The 15324-nt window shown below is 29.5% G+C and overlaps 2 protein-coding genes across 2 annotated transcripts; one reads left to right on the top strand and one right to left on the bottom strand.

The window, feature by feature from the left end:
* Positions 1 to 596: 596 nt before the first annotated feature.
* LOC114409214 (dnaJ homolog subfamily B member 14-like) lies at positions 597 to 1800 on the bottom strand. The gene has a single exon (XM_028372575.1). It carries the CDS (start codon positions 1680 to 1682, stop codon positions 948 to 950), a length of 735 nt encoding a protein of 244 aa, XP_028228376.1. The 5' UTR covers positions 1683 to 1800; the 3' UTR covers positions 597 to 947.
* A 4415-nt stretch (positions 1801 to 6215) lies between these two features.
* On the top strand, positions 6216 to 13995 carry LOC114408096 (MADS-box protein AGL24-like). The gene is made up of 8 exons (XM_028371213.1): positions 6216 to 6398; positions 12165 to 12243; positions 12674 to 12734; positions 12828 to 12928; positions 13003 to 13044; positions 13293 to 13334; positions 13681 to 13859; positions 13977 to 13995. The coding sequence occupies exons 1-8, from the start codon at positions 6217 to 6219 to the stop codon at positions 13993 to 13995; spliced, it is 705 nt and encodes a 234-aa protein (XP_028227014.1). The 5' UTR covers position 6216.
* The last annotated feature ends 1329 nt before the right edge of the window (positions 13996 to 15324 follow it).

The following is a 15324-nucleotide window of genomic DNA, read 5'->3' as shown; positions in this document are numbered from 1 at the left end:
TAATGGTGTTGTCATCATAATCTAGATTGTGATTTCCTTTTAAGCCTATACACACTTCATTCAACAAGGGCAAGGTTGCGGTATAACACCCACTGAATGCAAGTTTGGAATGGAAGAAAAATATTGGACCTCAAACTCGTCCGTCCAAACTCCGAATGCAAAGGCAGTTTTAATTCATAAGTGAGTGGAATACCAATTTGTAAAGATAATCTAGGGTTGCCTCTTAAGTACTTACAATCAGTGCATTGAGGTTCACATAAAGTTCAACAAAACGTGTCCCAAACTAGTTCAACATCAGTAAAACAGGCACAAACTTGATATACAGAAGAAGAAAAATAGAAAAGATCGGCTTCCCAATATCTAAAATGAATCTTAGATCAATAGAATTTTCCTAAACAGCAGAAATTACAACGAAACTGATCCACTTAAAAAGTTTAGCAATTAGCTTACGTATACAAAATGAACTCCAAAACTAAAAATCCCCCCACAGCAATTTAGTGAGAACATCGTGGCAGCATCAAATGAATGATGATGACAAAAGGATACAGCAAATGTGCCTCAAACAAAATCCTTTAAACTTGAGTAATGATCGTATATTTAATGTAAACAACAGATGAACGTTTCCCAAATCCATATAAAGCTAGAAAACTAGCCCAGTACTATAAGTCTATAACCTTATTCTGAAATAAATAAATAAAAGAAAACGGTGATGATGATATTGAGTGACATAAACATTGATCTACTACTTTGTGCCATCGTCATTGTACCAGACACAAGAGAGCTACATTTATAACATCAACAACAACGAAAAGAGCATGCATGTACAACAAACAAAGAAATAATTAAGGTAAAAAAAAATAAAATAAACAAAACAAAACACCACCTCCATGTTTTGCTTCAGTTGCAATTCGCTCCAAGCAAAACCAAAAACAAAAAGTGAACAAAACTCAAACCCCCTTTCGCGGCCTTCCACGCTTCCGCGAAGCAACGTTAACCCCATTCGAAACCGCCACCGCAGTAGGTCCATTCTCGACCATAGGCCCAGGCCCAGGCCCGTCGGAGCCCAAATTCCCAAACACAAAGCCCATGGGCAAGCAGCCCCAGTTACAATAATAGGCCTCCTGGCCCGGCACGAGCGGCGGCAGCGAGGGAATCGAAAGCCCATGGAAGGACCTCTCGCAATTCTGGCACCTCAGGCAGCACCCCTCGCAAACCGCAGGGTACTCGTAGAGAAAATAACAGTACGGACACGCGGTCCAGAAGCTCTCCGGTTCGACCGAACCGGCCACGTCCCTGTCATAAATCGCTTTCTGGACCGGGTCGGAAAGCACGGCCCAGGCATCGGAGACGAGCTTGAAGGCGTGGTCGGCGAGGGAGAAAGGGTTCTTGTCGGGGTGAAGAAGAAGACCGAGTCTACGGTACTGTTTTTTGATGAGATCGAGGTCCTGGCACGTGCGATCGACCTGGAGAATAGCGTACCAATCGAGGTGGTCGTTGGTGATTGGCTTCTCGGCGGCGAGGAGGACTTCGACGATGGCCAGGATCTGGTCGGAGCCTTCGAGGAGCGGCTCGGCTTCCTGGGCGAGGATGGCGAAGTCGCGCGAGCTGCTCAGATCGCGGCTCTGAAGCAGCTTCTCGCCGATCGCTAGCAAGCGTTCCGCTTCGGCTCTGCTTGTTTTCATGTTTTAGTTTTTTTTAATTTATTTTGTTATTGTTGTGGTGATAGGCCTCGTGCTGGGAGTTACAGTTACATCAGCGACAGTGCTGAACACATTGACTGCTACTTCTGGACAAACTGGGTTAACCTTTTGTTAAAACTAGCCATGCCCCAAGTGTAAATAAATGTTGGATTTTGTATACTCTGTTTCCAGATTAACTCACGTCACGTGATTTTCATAACTATTTTTTTTAATAGAATTATTTATAACTATTTGGTATTTACTACCCGTTTGCACTCTTTATAGTTTTTACACGAAATTCGTTAATTTAGTTTGGTAAAAATATTGAAAATTAACGAAATGTCCATTTAAAAATGGACAATGATTTGATTTTAATGTATTTGTTTATGCTCACCTAAAAACAGGTCAGTATTTAAACATATAAAATTAGGATGTGCAAAAATATAAAAATTTAAAATAAATATATATGTTTTATTAAAATGAGAAAATGCAATTTTTTTACCTTCATATATGATTAGGTTCATCAATGTCAGTGAATTTAAATTCTTCTTTATTCTTTCAACTCTTTTGTTTCTTTTGCAATCACCAGTCCCCTTTATAACTGCATTAAATACAAATATATTTTTTATGGACTAATTAGGCTGTTGGTTACTTATCTTTATTTTAGGTTATAAGTTGCCCCTTTATTTTTAAAAGTTACAAAATAGTATCTTGTTTATTGAAAGTTGTAAAATTGTCTCTTAAATCATTTTTTGTTTATCTTGAAATAATGACTTTTTCAGTTATTTTGGATAACCATGCTATAAAATATTATTTAAATGATCATTTTATAGCTTTTTAATAAATATAGGACCATTTTGTAATTTTTCAAAATGTCTCTCTCATTATGATGATAAACATATAGGATATATTATTGATAATAAAGGATATCAATCAAACATATTTAGAAATTAATTAATTTTAATTATTATATGATACACACTAATTAATAATGTTTAATTTTAATAAATGCAATCATACATGTAACTTTGTAAAAAATAATTATTATAAAAATAAAAAATATTTATCAAAAATATTATTGTATAATAAATAAATAGTATAGTTTTTTTCACTGTCACACTATATTTTAAATAAATTTATTGTACAATAGTATAGTTTTTAATGCAATCATACATGTAACTTTTTAAATAATGACATTGCTTGACTAAATAATAGTATAGTTTTTTTCACTGTCACACTATATCTTAATTAAATTTATTGTATAATAAATAAATAAATGTATTATTAATTATTTGCATATTGATTATTGATATAAAAAATAGAAAAATTAGTATAGGATAGAATAATGTATCATATGAAATAATAATTCAGAGGTAAAAGCACGTCAGACAGGCAGCATGGCCATGATGTACGAAAAAGCAATACTCCACAGAAATATATAAAATATTCATTGAAAAAATAAATAGAAAAGAATTTATAGATAAACAATCCTTCGTATTATCAAATGAAAATAGTTCGTGTACATCATGTATGACCTAACATGATATTAAATGAAAATAATTCATGTACAAATTCATTGAAAAAAATAAAAATAATTTCGTAGACAAACAATTCCTCCATATTATAAAATGCAAATTTTATCTAACATGATATTATTAGGGATGTCAATGACCTAGCCCGTTTAATCAATTCGGCTTGGGACAAAGGGATTTTTAACAAATTTGGATTCATAAAATTAGACTTATACGTTAAAAAAACAAGTCCAAGTCATTCAACTATAACTTCTTAATTTAATAAATAAAAAATTATTTTACATAGATATTATTAATATTATATTTATATCGATATTATATATCTTAAAATATATATTACAAAATATACCTTAATTTTTGTTGTGTATTTATTTAATTATAAGATTTAGTTATATTTAACATTTAGATTAATATATTATGCCAATTATGACCTTATTTTCTTTCATTTTTGTTGGATCTTAATCGAATTAAATTTAAGTTCACGGGTCAAATATAAAGCTATCCCAACTCGTCCTATAAACCTCTTATTGAGTTTTAATTCACAAGAAAGAGATAAAAATATAAGTATGATGATAATATAAAAAAAAGGGAAATATAAACAAATGATAAATATTGATGAAGTATTTATTTAATATATAAAGGTACTTATATTACTGTTAATTAATTATTAATCTGCTCCTATATTATATTATAAATACGAAGTCATAATTCCTTATCATTGAACGGGAGCATTTCTTAAATTCTTTTTTTTTATTCCACTGAGATACATGTCTTATTTAAATTTCTATAGTGTTTTATTTTATTTTTAGAATACATCTCTTAATTTTAATTATTTTATTTAACACATAATCCTTAAAATTATTTTTTAGCTATCTCAAACTATTTTTAAAATCTTTTTTATAGATTATTTTATCTTTTTTTAAAAAAAATATTTTTTTAATAAAAATTTCAATAATTAAAAATAACTTTATATGATAATATAAAGGCTTAAATATTAACAAGTCATTAGTCCGATGGTATTGGCTCGATCCTTTTAAAAAATATATCAAGTTTAAATCTTGTAGATGAAAAATCATACCTAGGAGATTGACTAAATGTGACTAACCATGTTTCTTGGTAGAACTTAGTCATTAATAAAACTAATAAATGCTTTAGAGTAATGTCATGATGACTCAAAAATAAAATTTTATATTCTTTTTGGACCCCTATGAGTGTATTTGTTTAACAGATTAAAGGTTAATTTCGGGGATGTAACATAAGACTATTACATACCCACGTTTGTTACTAGTTTTGGAAAAAAATATTTTAAGGTATTATTGATTCCTACAAATATAATAACTTCTATTTTTATTATACTTTCCTACACTTTTATTCCCAAGTGGAGGGACAAGAATGAGGTATTCTCATAGGAATAAGTATAATTATTTGCTAAAATATCATTAATTTTACTTTTATATATTTTTATTTAAAATATTTAAAATTTAAAAAGATATTCTCAAACATATTAAAATGTAACCAAACATTATTTTTTAAAATACTCATGAATGAAATTTTTGAGAATGTAAAAAATTTCCATGAAACAAACATCTTCTATAGATTTATGATTGTATCATTTTAATTTGTTACCTAAGAAATTTCTATTACACATTTGGTTTTCACATTTTTGAAATTTAACAATTATGGTTTTTACTCTTAATTTGTTGTTATTTTTTTAACAAAAATTGATAACATCACATCTAAGTAATATGATAATAAATGTGTGAGGCGATAAATAATGTGATAGTCTTAGACATATGATGACTTGACCCTAATCAATGTATAGAGGTGATAGTATAAACTAAAATTTGAATTGCTAATATCCAAACATGTAATATATATATAGAGAACTATCACTTTATTTATCACATTAATGTGTCAATGTCAAATCATCATTTAAATATTACATTAATATTTTTTATTTAAAAATTAACAACAAACTATAAAATTACTAAATTTTAAAAAAAGTGAAGATCAATGTGCAATAAAATTTGTTATTACAGCAAAATTGTACAATCATGAATTATAATGGATAAAAGTATATTTAAGTATAATATAATGTATTTATCATAAATTTAAAATATTTATTTATTATAAATTTAAATTTATATAAAAAATATATTTATCAAAAAATAATTGTAAAAGACAAAACGAAAAATATGAGATCGCGTTCACATCTATCTCTAAAGAACCAATGGCAGTTTTCCTAGAATTGATTGTCCTAGTTTTTTGAAATATCCTTATCCAACTTTGACCATTTTGTCATGGTCATCTTAATTATTTTAAACGAATTTCAGGCAAGAAAAAATAATTAAAAAAAGAAAGTATATTGTATAATTAGTAATAAAAATAGAAAGAGTCCGACGTTTACCTATTAAGGGAAGGTTTCTTTCCTTTCTTGTTACCAAGCCAGCATTTCCAATCAAGGTTATCTTTCTTTCTCTCTCTTTTCTGTCTCTCTTTCTTGCTGTGTTCCTGACTCCTCAGAGTTCTCGTTCTCTAGTTCCTTTATTTGATACTACTATATCTGATTGGTAACATTTTCTTCTTCTTCTTCAATTTTCCCCTTTCACAAATCGAGATAGTGCTCCAACTAGGGTGAAATATATCAACAAATTTAAATCAAACCCCACCAATCCGAATTTGGCTTCTCATGAAAAAGGACAACGAGGTCCCACCAATCCAAAGCTCTCATACCCTTGCATGCTCACGAGCTTCCTTTTGGGTAGTAGGTTCTTTTTTCTCTTCCCCTTAACTAGATCTGAAACTGGCCAGTGTGTGTTTTATTAGGGTTTTTTTTTTCTATCTAAGTTACGCAAGAACCCAGTGTTTATCATCCCATATATATGATATATCCTTATATATATGGCATATATTGTTATTTTGTTTTTAGAAAAGTGTGAGAGAATGTGTTTAATTAAAATAGTTGTTTTTTTTTTACTCTCAGCTTTGTGCAGCTAATTTATAAAATGACGAGGGCGAAGATAAAGATAAAGAAAATCGACAACATAACGGCGAGGCAAGTAACATTTTCTAAGAGGAGGCGAGGGCTGTTCAAGAAAGCTGAAGAGCTTTCTGTGCTATGCGATGCTGAGGTTGGTCTCATTGTTTTCTCATCTACCGGGAAGCTCTTTGATTATAGCAACGCCAGGTACGTACATACGGACTAGTATGTATATATATATTATCACTCACTACTCTTTTGACTTTTCTCTCAGTATTTATATACACATATATATACTAATACCATACTTATATATATACATGTATGTGTAAAGCACATTCTTACGTTGTTTTCTATCCTAATTCCTAGCTAGTAGTGCCTGTAGTTTATGTACGGAGTATGTGGGAGTGTGTTAGAGAGAGTCTGTGTATAAGAACTGAGAGGAGAAGGACGGAGATTAATTAGACGTAATCTCATGATGGGTTTGGAACAGAAACCTCGTTTCACTCGCTTATGGTTCTAATTTTATGGAAATTTAATAGTAGTTTATTGAAGTTTCCATGAAAGGTAAGTTGTGATGGGAGAAAAAAAGAAAATGCAGCATTAATTAATAGTTTTACTTATTACTAAGCTTTTGATAGATCGTTTTAACTATTTTTTAAAATATTATAAAAAGGAAACTCTTTGATAGATGATTGAATTATGCACGTCATGCTATTTAATTGCGTGCAAAAGCATTGCTATTATTGACACATCATACCAGGGATATTTCTCCTGTAGAATTTCGATTTGAACTTAAGTTAGATTTCAAAAATTAGCTTATAGAATGAAAATTATATATCTTATTTTGTTTATTTTACTATTTAACGTGAGATCACCAACACTTTACTCCTTCTGAAGTGATCATTTCGTGGCCCAAATTGTTCCTCTTGGATAAATCGTGATCGCTAGCTCCAAGTGATCTAGCAATATGATGGAGTTTTTGTATGACTTACAGCATCGTTGGACAAGCTGTGCGATCTACGTCATTGTCAGATGGCCTCTCCAATTGGCGCTAATGCTAGGCATCCTCTACCACTTCCCTCTCGTTGTTGTTGACCTCTCACTCCTGCATTTGCAATCTCTCTTATAAGGAGTTAGGGTTTCGTAGACAGAGGCACTACTTAGCTAGCAACTAGGGGTGTTTGTGGTTTCATTTAGATCCAACTTGAACTAATTAAAAGTCATATGATTAATTCAAAATTAAAATAACTTGTGGTTTGGAAGACTGATTTCTTAAAAAAAATAGGTTCAATCCAACATGATAATAAGATGCGGTTCGGATTAAATTAGATGATTTGGTATTTACCAATACATTATGTCTAAGAACATATTACAATCCTATATTATTTATATTATTTAAATATTGCTAAGCCAAAAGAAAATATGAATTGCTAAAATCATATAAAAAATCATAGTTATGCAAGGCAGAGATAACTTCCAAAATTCAGAGTGTGTATGAATTCAATGATGTAATTCTTGGAGTATTTGATGCTAATAACAGCATAAATTTTCCAATATAAACTATTAAAAATAAATTTACATATTTATATACCTTTATTTAAATAGTTACCAAAAAATAATCTTAAATTAAATATATTAGTTAGTCCTTATGTTAATATATTATAATAATATTGGGAAATTATATTCTATTATGATTTTAAATTCTTTGATATGTTGGACGACATGTATGGATGAAACTATACATATACGTGAATAAAAGCCCTAAATTCTAAAAATATTTCTAACAGTGGCTATTGGTGAGGAAATGTTTTTTCCTAAGTAAACTACATTCTTAAAATTTTCATCATTATCAGAAATATGAGCAGTATGGGAAATTAAGTTGACTAAGTATATATTTAGTTGTAATGTTTTAACTTAGGAATAATAGAATTGCTTTCTCAACATAATGTCATTTTTAGGTTTGGTCAAGGGAAATATCCCCAACAATATACTTAGCTTTCTCAAAATAATCCCAATAAAAAAATAAGTTAAGATACAGCACATTGTCAATCAATAAAGTCATTGTTAGTATGATTTTAAGATAATTAATGTAAAAGTCAATAAACTTATCATTACAATGAGTAGTGAATGAATAACAGTAAAAACTTTTTTATAGTATTTTTAGTGCACAACATATCTTTTCATAAAAAAACTTACATCTTACTATGGTAATATTTAGAAATTCAAAGTTTTATAGTGTGTTGAAATTGTTTTCACTACTAGAAAATATACTTTTAATATCAGTTATTACAAACTTTCAACATCGATTATGAATCGATGTTAAAACTACCATCGTTAAAAGTATCAATTTTAACATCGGTTATGAAAACCGATGTTAAAATCTACTATACAACATTAATATTTATGAAAATTGATGTCGTATAGTAAGAAATATACAAAAAAATGCAAAAATAACATCAATGTTGACCAAAACCGATGTTGTAATGTAGTTTACGACATTGATTTTGACCAACATCGATTTTGATCAAAACCGATGTTGTATGGTGGATTATAACATTAGTTCTGTCAAAACCGATGTTGTAATGTTCAATGCAACATTGATTTTGGCAAAACCGATGTTGTTTTGCACCTTACAACATCGATTTTGATAAAATTGATGTTGTAAGTCACCATACGACATCGGTTTTGACAACATCGATTCTTCATTTCTACATTTTTTTAATATGCTATCTATTTTGTTAATTAACCCAAACCTGCAAATTGCAAACAAAAACCAATTATGTGTGTGTATGTGTGTGAAATCTGTTAAGTTTATACTATTATTGAATAAAATGTTAGTATAAAGCCCAAAAAAAGGAAAAATAGAAAGTAATAATAATATGTCTTTAACATGTCTTCCTCATGTATTTTTCATTATGAAATAAAAAAATAATATGCATAATGCACCATTCTATGCATATGGTTAACTTTAAGGTAGTTTGGTTTAAATTGCCTTGGGTGAATTTGAGATGTGAGTTTTAAAAAATGGTATAGAACTTATACCTCTACATTCTACTTTAATTTAAATTTTTCATCTTTTTTCATCTCTTTTTACTTTCACATCTCTTCCATTTCTTTAAACTAAACATAGGCTAAAGATCATGTGATGATTCAATTAAAACACATAACCTACTGAATTAGATAGATCAGATCAATCATCAATAGAAAAAATTAATTATAATTAGATGTAAATTAAAGAAGTTAGTATAACTACATGTCTGGACCAAACGTGACACAAGTGGTTGAAGAGAATTGTGGTATTTCTCTAGGCTTATAATATGTCAATAGTCCAGCAGTAGCACCACCAATCAAGTGTCCGACAATTTATACAAAACTATTATTATAACTATATGTTAAAATATAGGATGAATTACATTACATGATTGAATAAAAATCACATATTAGAGATTGATTACCTTTAAGCACGATCAATTGGAATCATATAACGCAATCAATCAAAAGTGCGAATGGTTGGTTACCTTTAAGCGTGAGAATTCTAGTGTTAGGATTCATACGTTGTTCTATGGCGCAATTTCCCTAATGCAAATGTACTTGTCCGATTCCATGGTGACATGCGTGAAAGAGACGTGCACTGTTGATTTTCTAGATAAGAAACTTACACTAGTGCACAAAGGAATGAGGCCGCCAGAATTCATAGGGGCAAAAGCTGTCAAAGAATGTTGTGGTGAAACTAGAACAATCTATTGACTTGAATGCATTCACATATGAAAAGAAAACCCTGAAACATCAAAATTGGAAATAAACTCAAGAATTGAAAAGAATGTTGAAGAAAAGGGGAACATACTAGGGATTTTGAACATGAAAGTGACAGTGTTGCTACCATTGTCGGCCTTGATGGTGATGATATCGTCATTACCAGCACATGGAGATGTTGCGGTCGCAGCAGTAGTGCTCGAAGCCCTCAAATCGAAGGAGGAGCGTGACGAGGGCAACATGGTTGGAGTCCATGGCTTGGAGGGAGAACCCTATGGAGGAGCAGTTGAAGTTTGCATCGTTCATGAGCTCCTTGATGGACTCCAAAACCATCTTCAGGAGGGAGCCTTGCATGAGACGGAGTTCCAACATCTTGATGATGATGATCAGAGAAAGAGGGTTTTCTTTTGTGATGAGAAGAGAGAGTGTTAGGGCGACAGTGTGGTGCTTACTCACTCACTCACCTAATGACTTCAAGAGAAACAAAGAAATGGCAAAAGAGAGAGAAAAAGTAAATAAAATGTGTTAACATCGGTTTTTAAAAATTGATGTTGACCGAGTACGCATAATATCAATTTAAAAAAAACCAATATTGAAATGGGAATCTTAACATCCGTTTTTTAAAAAACTGATGTTAAATGAGTATTGACAACATCGGTTTTTTGAAAACCGATATTAAACTTCTCATTTCAACATCGATTTTTTAAAAACTGATATTAATGATGACATTTTATTTACGAAAATTCTATCACACATTTTGTAACATCGGTTTTCGTCAAAATTGATGCTAACTTGACGATGTTAAATCTTGTTTTTGTAGTAGTGTTTAGCCAAATTTCAACGGGTAGGAATTCGATATGTGGTTTAAATTGGTGGTTGAAGCAATGCGAAAATAAGTGAATAAAGGAATGGTGATAGTGTTTTTGTATGTGATGTGGTTAGTTACTCTTTCCCTTAGTTACTCCATCTGTCCATGTCTGAGCTTATGATATACTATATAAGTACTAGTAGCTTGTATCCTTCCTTTTCCAGCTAAATGAGAAAATTCACCTTTTTCTTCCATTGATGTTCGTGCTCCTCACAAAGAGCAAGTCTTGCAAGCTCTCATTCTTTCAATATTTCTTTTATCTTGGCTCAATTTTCACAAATGGTAGAAAAAACAACGGAACAAAATCAAATGAATGTGAAGCAGCAAATGAGTCTATGATAAAGGAAGATAAAATCAATAGACAGTTTAACATTTTGGGTTGTTACATTTTTTTTATATTCTCACAGGAATGTTTTAATCTCACTACGTACAAAGCAGCAGCAGAAGTGAAAATTTTCTCCCTATTTCATAATTTTTCATTCCTAAATATGCTTTATACATAATAGTTTTCTTTAATATTTATATTAAATGTAAGAAGCTTTTATTTTCACTTTATTTCCCATAAATCTTAAAATATGTTTTTTAGCTGAAGAAGTTTGTCTTTAAGAAATTTGTTTGTTGGTACGTATATCATCATATAGTAAGATGATATTTCTTTTTAAGTTCCAAACTATAAGATGCAAGTCAGGAATGATTTTTAACCGTACGAGTCAGCTGGAATATGTAAGAGTTCCTAACTACCTCAAAAATAAACTGTCAGAAATTGTTTCTCTACAAATAGAGAATTTCCATATGAATTAATATCGTTCACGTGCTCCTTCTGAAAGATTATTTGCATAAGAATGATAATATGTAATATACACTGATTAATCACCTGAACCAACCTGTTTATAGAGCCAAAAAATTACCAGTGAGAATGATGTCACTGGAATTGCTTAATTCACCCGTAAAAGTAGTCTTTTTGCATTGCCAACTTATATGTGCTTATATTTGTTCATGTTGATCACGTGTTTTTTTTATCCTCAAAAAACATATTCTATATTGTGGCTTAGCTTCCTTCTAGTTTGATTTATAAGGAAATTTGTGCCTAGTTAACAACTTCAAGTTGCAAATCATAGTAGAGTACGTAGTAGACAACTACTTTAATGAAAAATACTGATCATTTTAATTATATTGGCTTGAGGATATCCTTTAATTTCCGACTAATAAGAACTAATATAATTTTGTTTTTCTCGAATATAGCACAATCCTTGCAAATGTGCTTCTTTTTCTATTAAAAAAATTATTTAATTTGACACTTGTTGACTAACTTTTTTTTCTTGATATCTTCTTGTTTTGGTCGTGTAAAGTATAAATGACATAATTACAATTTATAATACGCACTCCCATGGCGTCAACAAATTGGGCAAGCCATCACTAGAATTGCAGGTTGTACAAAAAACCAAGTTCTTATATTTTGCTTTTCTCTATTTATGAGTTTCTTATGATTGTGTAGAGCTTATACCGCTTGAACTTCTTGATGCCCAAAGTATAAAATTCAATATGTTTATATAATTGCTTTAATTATTTTTTTAGAATTTAATGCTTATACACGGATAATGTAAAATAATTTTACATTATCATCTAATCACAAATTACCGTTTAAATTAATTTAAAAGGCAGTAAATGCATTGTGATTGGATGATTATGTAATACACTATTAATTAATGTATAACTTTTTTATTTGTTTTTATATATTTTGACTTATTTATGTTATTGCTTACATTTGAAAGAGGTGTAGTTAATGAAATAGTCACGTTTTAACATTTTAGGCTGTTGTTTGTTGCACTAACTGGTTAGGCACTTTTGTTCATTTCAGCTAGAGGCTGGCAATAGCGCCAAATTTAGTAAGGAAATTGTAGATAGAACCCAAGAATTAAGGTATATTAATTTCGTTAATTAAAGATACAAATAGGTGAATATAAATAGATGAATTTAGTAAAATCTATTGTGTTTTATATTTTGATCGACCTGTTGGTTGAAAGACAATGATCTTCAAGGACTAGGGCTAAATGAGTTGCAGCAACTTGAGAAAACAATTGAAATAGGACTCGATCGCGTGACTGAGATAAAGGTACACAAATTAACCTCTTCTGGGGCATTGTTGATGCATGGTTTATACTAACTCAATTCAACTTTTACCTTCAGGAAAAGCAAATAATGAGTCAGATTTCTGAACTTCAGAAAAAGGTTTATTGATATAGTTTGATAATGAAGCTAGTATTTGATAATGAAATAAACATATAATTAGTATAATGCTCCTTTTTGTAGTGTAACGGCTAGATAGGTACAAGTACAAGGTATTCTTGTTGGATGAATCTTAAATAATGCTTACTTTAATGAATATCAAGATTTCTGCGTTTCTAGAATCTAGATTTGCACTCACTTCAAAATTTTGAGGATTGTTGGTTTCTTTTGTGTGCATCTCTGCTAATAAGGGGAATCTGTTGGAAGAAGAGAACAAACATTTAAAGAAAAAGGTGAGAAATCAAGCAATTGCACACTTGATTTCTTTTTATATGTTTACTTAAAAAAATAATACAGATTAAATAATGTAATTAGTATCCTCTTGTTCGTATCTAAAATCATGTTTAACGTTTTAACATGAGATTCACTAAGTACTATTTTTTCTTTCTTTTATGATAATTAAATATTTAAGAATTAAGTGAAGATAAATACATAAATGATGAAAAGATAATAATTAATATCATCTTAAAAAAACATGCATGGAAAGTGCGAAAAAAAGATGTGTTGGGTTTGTTAAAATAATGAGAATGTCTTGATCTTTTTTTTCATTTCAATTACTAAGTTAAATTAAATAATCAGTTAGTGGAGACAGAGATGGAGGCTATGCTGTGTGAGCCAGAAATTCCTTTCATGGTGGACTTAGATAAAAGAATAATGCAGGAAGAAGGTGTCTCACTAGATTCTACAAATAACATTAGCAGTTGCATCAATGATCCTCCTCCCGAGGACGGTTCCTCAGACATATCTCTTACGTTAGGGTAAGCAACCGAAACAAATTAACACTTACAATTAATTAGTTACAACTGTATATTATATTCTACAAAAATTAGCTATTTGCATTTTCATTAATTTGAATAAGTTCTTTGTTTTTTCAGGCTACCCTTCTCTAACTGAAGAGGTAATATGGTGAAAGAATCATGCCCCGTTTAGGGCGTTATTAAGATTTTTTCTTAAAAGTGTACCAGTATTTTTCTTTTTAATAAAAAATTGTACCACTATTTGTTGGATTTGTTTATAAGTGAGAAGTGTGTTAAAAATTAAAATGTATGATTATTAAATAAATCAATGAAATATATTTTAATAAATTTATAATTTATTATATATTTCCATGTATTAATTTAATACAATATTAACTATTAATCTTCTCATCACATATATCTTTGTAGTATTTTACTATATTTTTTCTTTGTCAAAGTGTACCTATGGGAAATCAAATTGATTTTGGTGGTATCCAATGGATATGAATTAGTTGATAATACACCTTGAATTTTTCAAAAAAGATTTATATTTCATCTTCGTATAATACACTCTTAGAGAGAAGAAAAGAACTTTTAAGTGTGATTAAAAATCCTAAGACATAGTCCAATGGTCAATCTAAAGAATTAAAACTTGTGTACATATCTTGAGTATCACTAGGAAGGTTAAGGTCTTAATTATGATAGTATCAAATAAAAAAAATGATTTTGGTGGTTTTACTACATTTATACTCCACATGTGAAGGACTAATAAATTTAGGTGGTTGTTTGGACTTTGGATCCTTTCTTCTCGTTGTAACATAGTATATATAGTACTAATGTTAAAGAGAGAGAAATGATTTTTTTGTCAAATAAAACATCGTTATAATTGATTGTAGAATTTGTTTCACATACAATCAATTAAAGAGAAAAAAAAAGAAACCGATATACTCTTAAACAGTTTTTTTTTTCCAAATATCATTCAATAATATTAAACAATTTAAATGAAATTATATATGAAGATTAGTTTAATTTCTCACGATATGCACAATTTAACCATTATTTTACTTTAAAGTTAATAACAAATGCAAATAATTAAGGATAACAACTAATGAAAATGGTGAAGAAAAGATTATTTAAATTGCTAGAACACTAGGTAAGAAAAATTTCATGCAATTGAATAGAAAAAAAAGGATAAAAATGGATCTTGAGATGATCTCAGATATCTCAATTATATCAGTAAAATATCTTTAATGATTTATTATATAGATAATAATAAAATATATATTATTAATTTATTTTTATTAAACATTATTATTATCATATTATTAAATTATAATATATTATTTAATTATATTATATGTTATATTATTGTATCATTATATTACAATAACTAAATTATATAATATTTACTTTTTTTTTCTAATGAATCATAGAGTTAAGACAAAAAATTATATACTATTTTATATAGATGAGGTTTAATAACACA

Source organism: Glycine soja, chromosome 4, assembly GCF_004193775.1.
Source record: "Glycine soja cultivar W05 chromosome 4, ASM419377v2, whole genome shotgun sequence".
NCBI lineage: Eukaryota > Viridiplantae > Streptophyta > Magnoliopsida > Fabales > Fabaceae > Glycine > Glycine soja.
The sequence above is the reverse complement of the archived record's forward strand: the minus strand, read 5'-3'. Positions and strand labels throughout refer to the sequence as shown.

What these genes read in the sequence shown, in the direction of transcription:
- LOC114408096 (XM_028371213.1), top strand. Translation starts at nt 6,217, where the DNA reads ATGACGAGGGCGAAGATAAAGATAAAGAAAATCGACAACATAACGGCG. An exon ending in TTTGATTATAGCAACGCCAG is followed by an intron (nt 6,399 to 12,164) that starts GTACGTACATAC and finishes GGTCGTGTAAAG; the next exon opens with TATAAATGACATAATTACAA. An exon ending in ATCGCGTGACTGAGATAAAG is followed by an intron (nt 12,929 to 13,002) that starts GTACACAAATTA and finishes TTTTACCTTCAG; the next exon opens with GAAAAGCAAATAATGAGTCA.
- LOC114409214 (XM_028372575.1), bottom strand. Translation starts at nt 1,682, where the DNA reads ATGAAAACAAGCAGAGCCGAAGCGGAACGCTTGCTAGCGATCGGCGAG.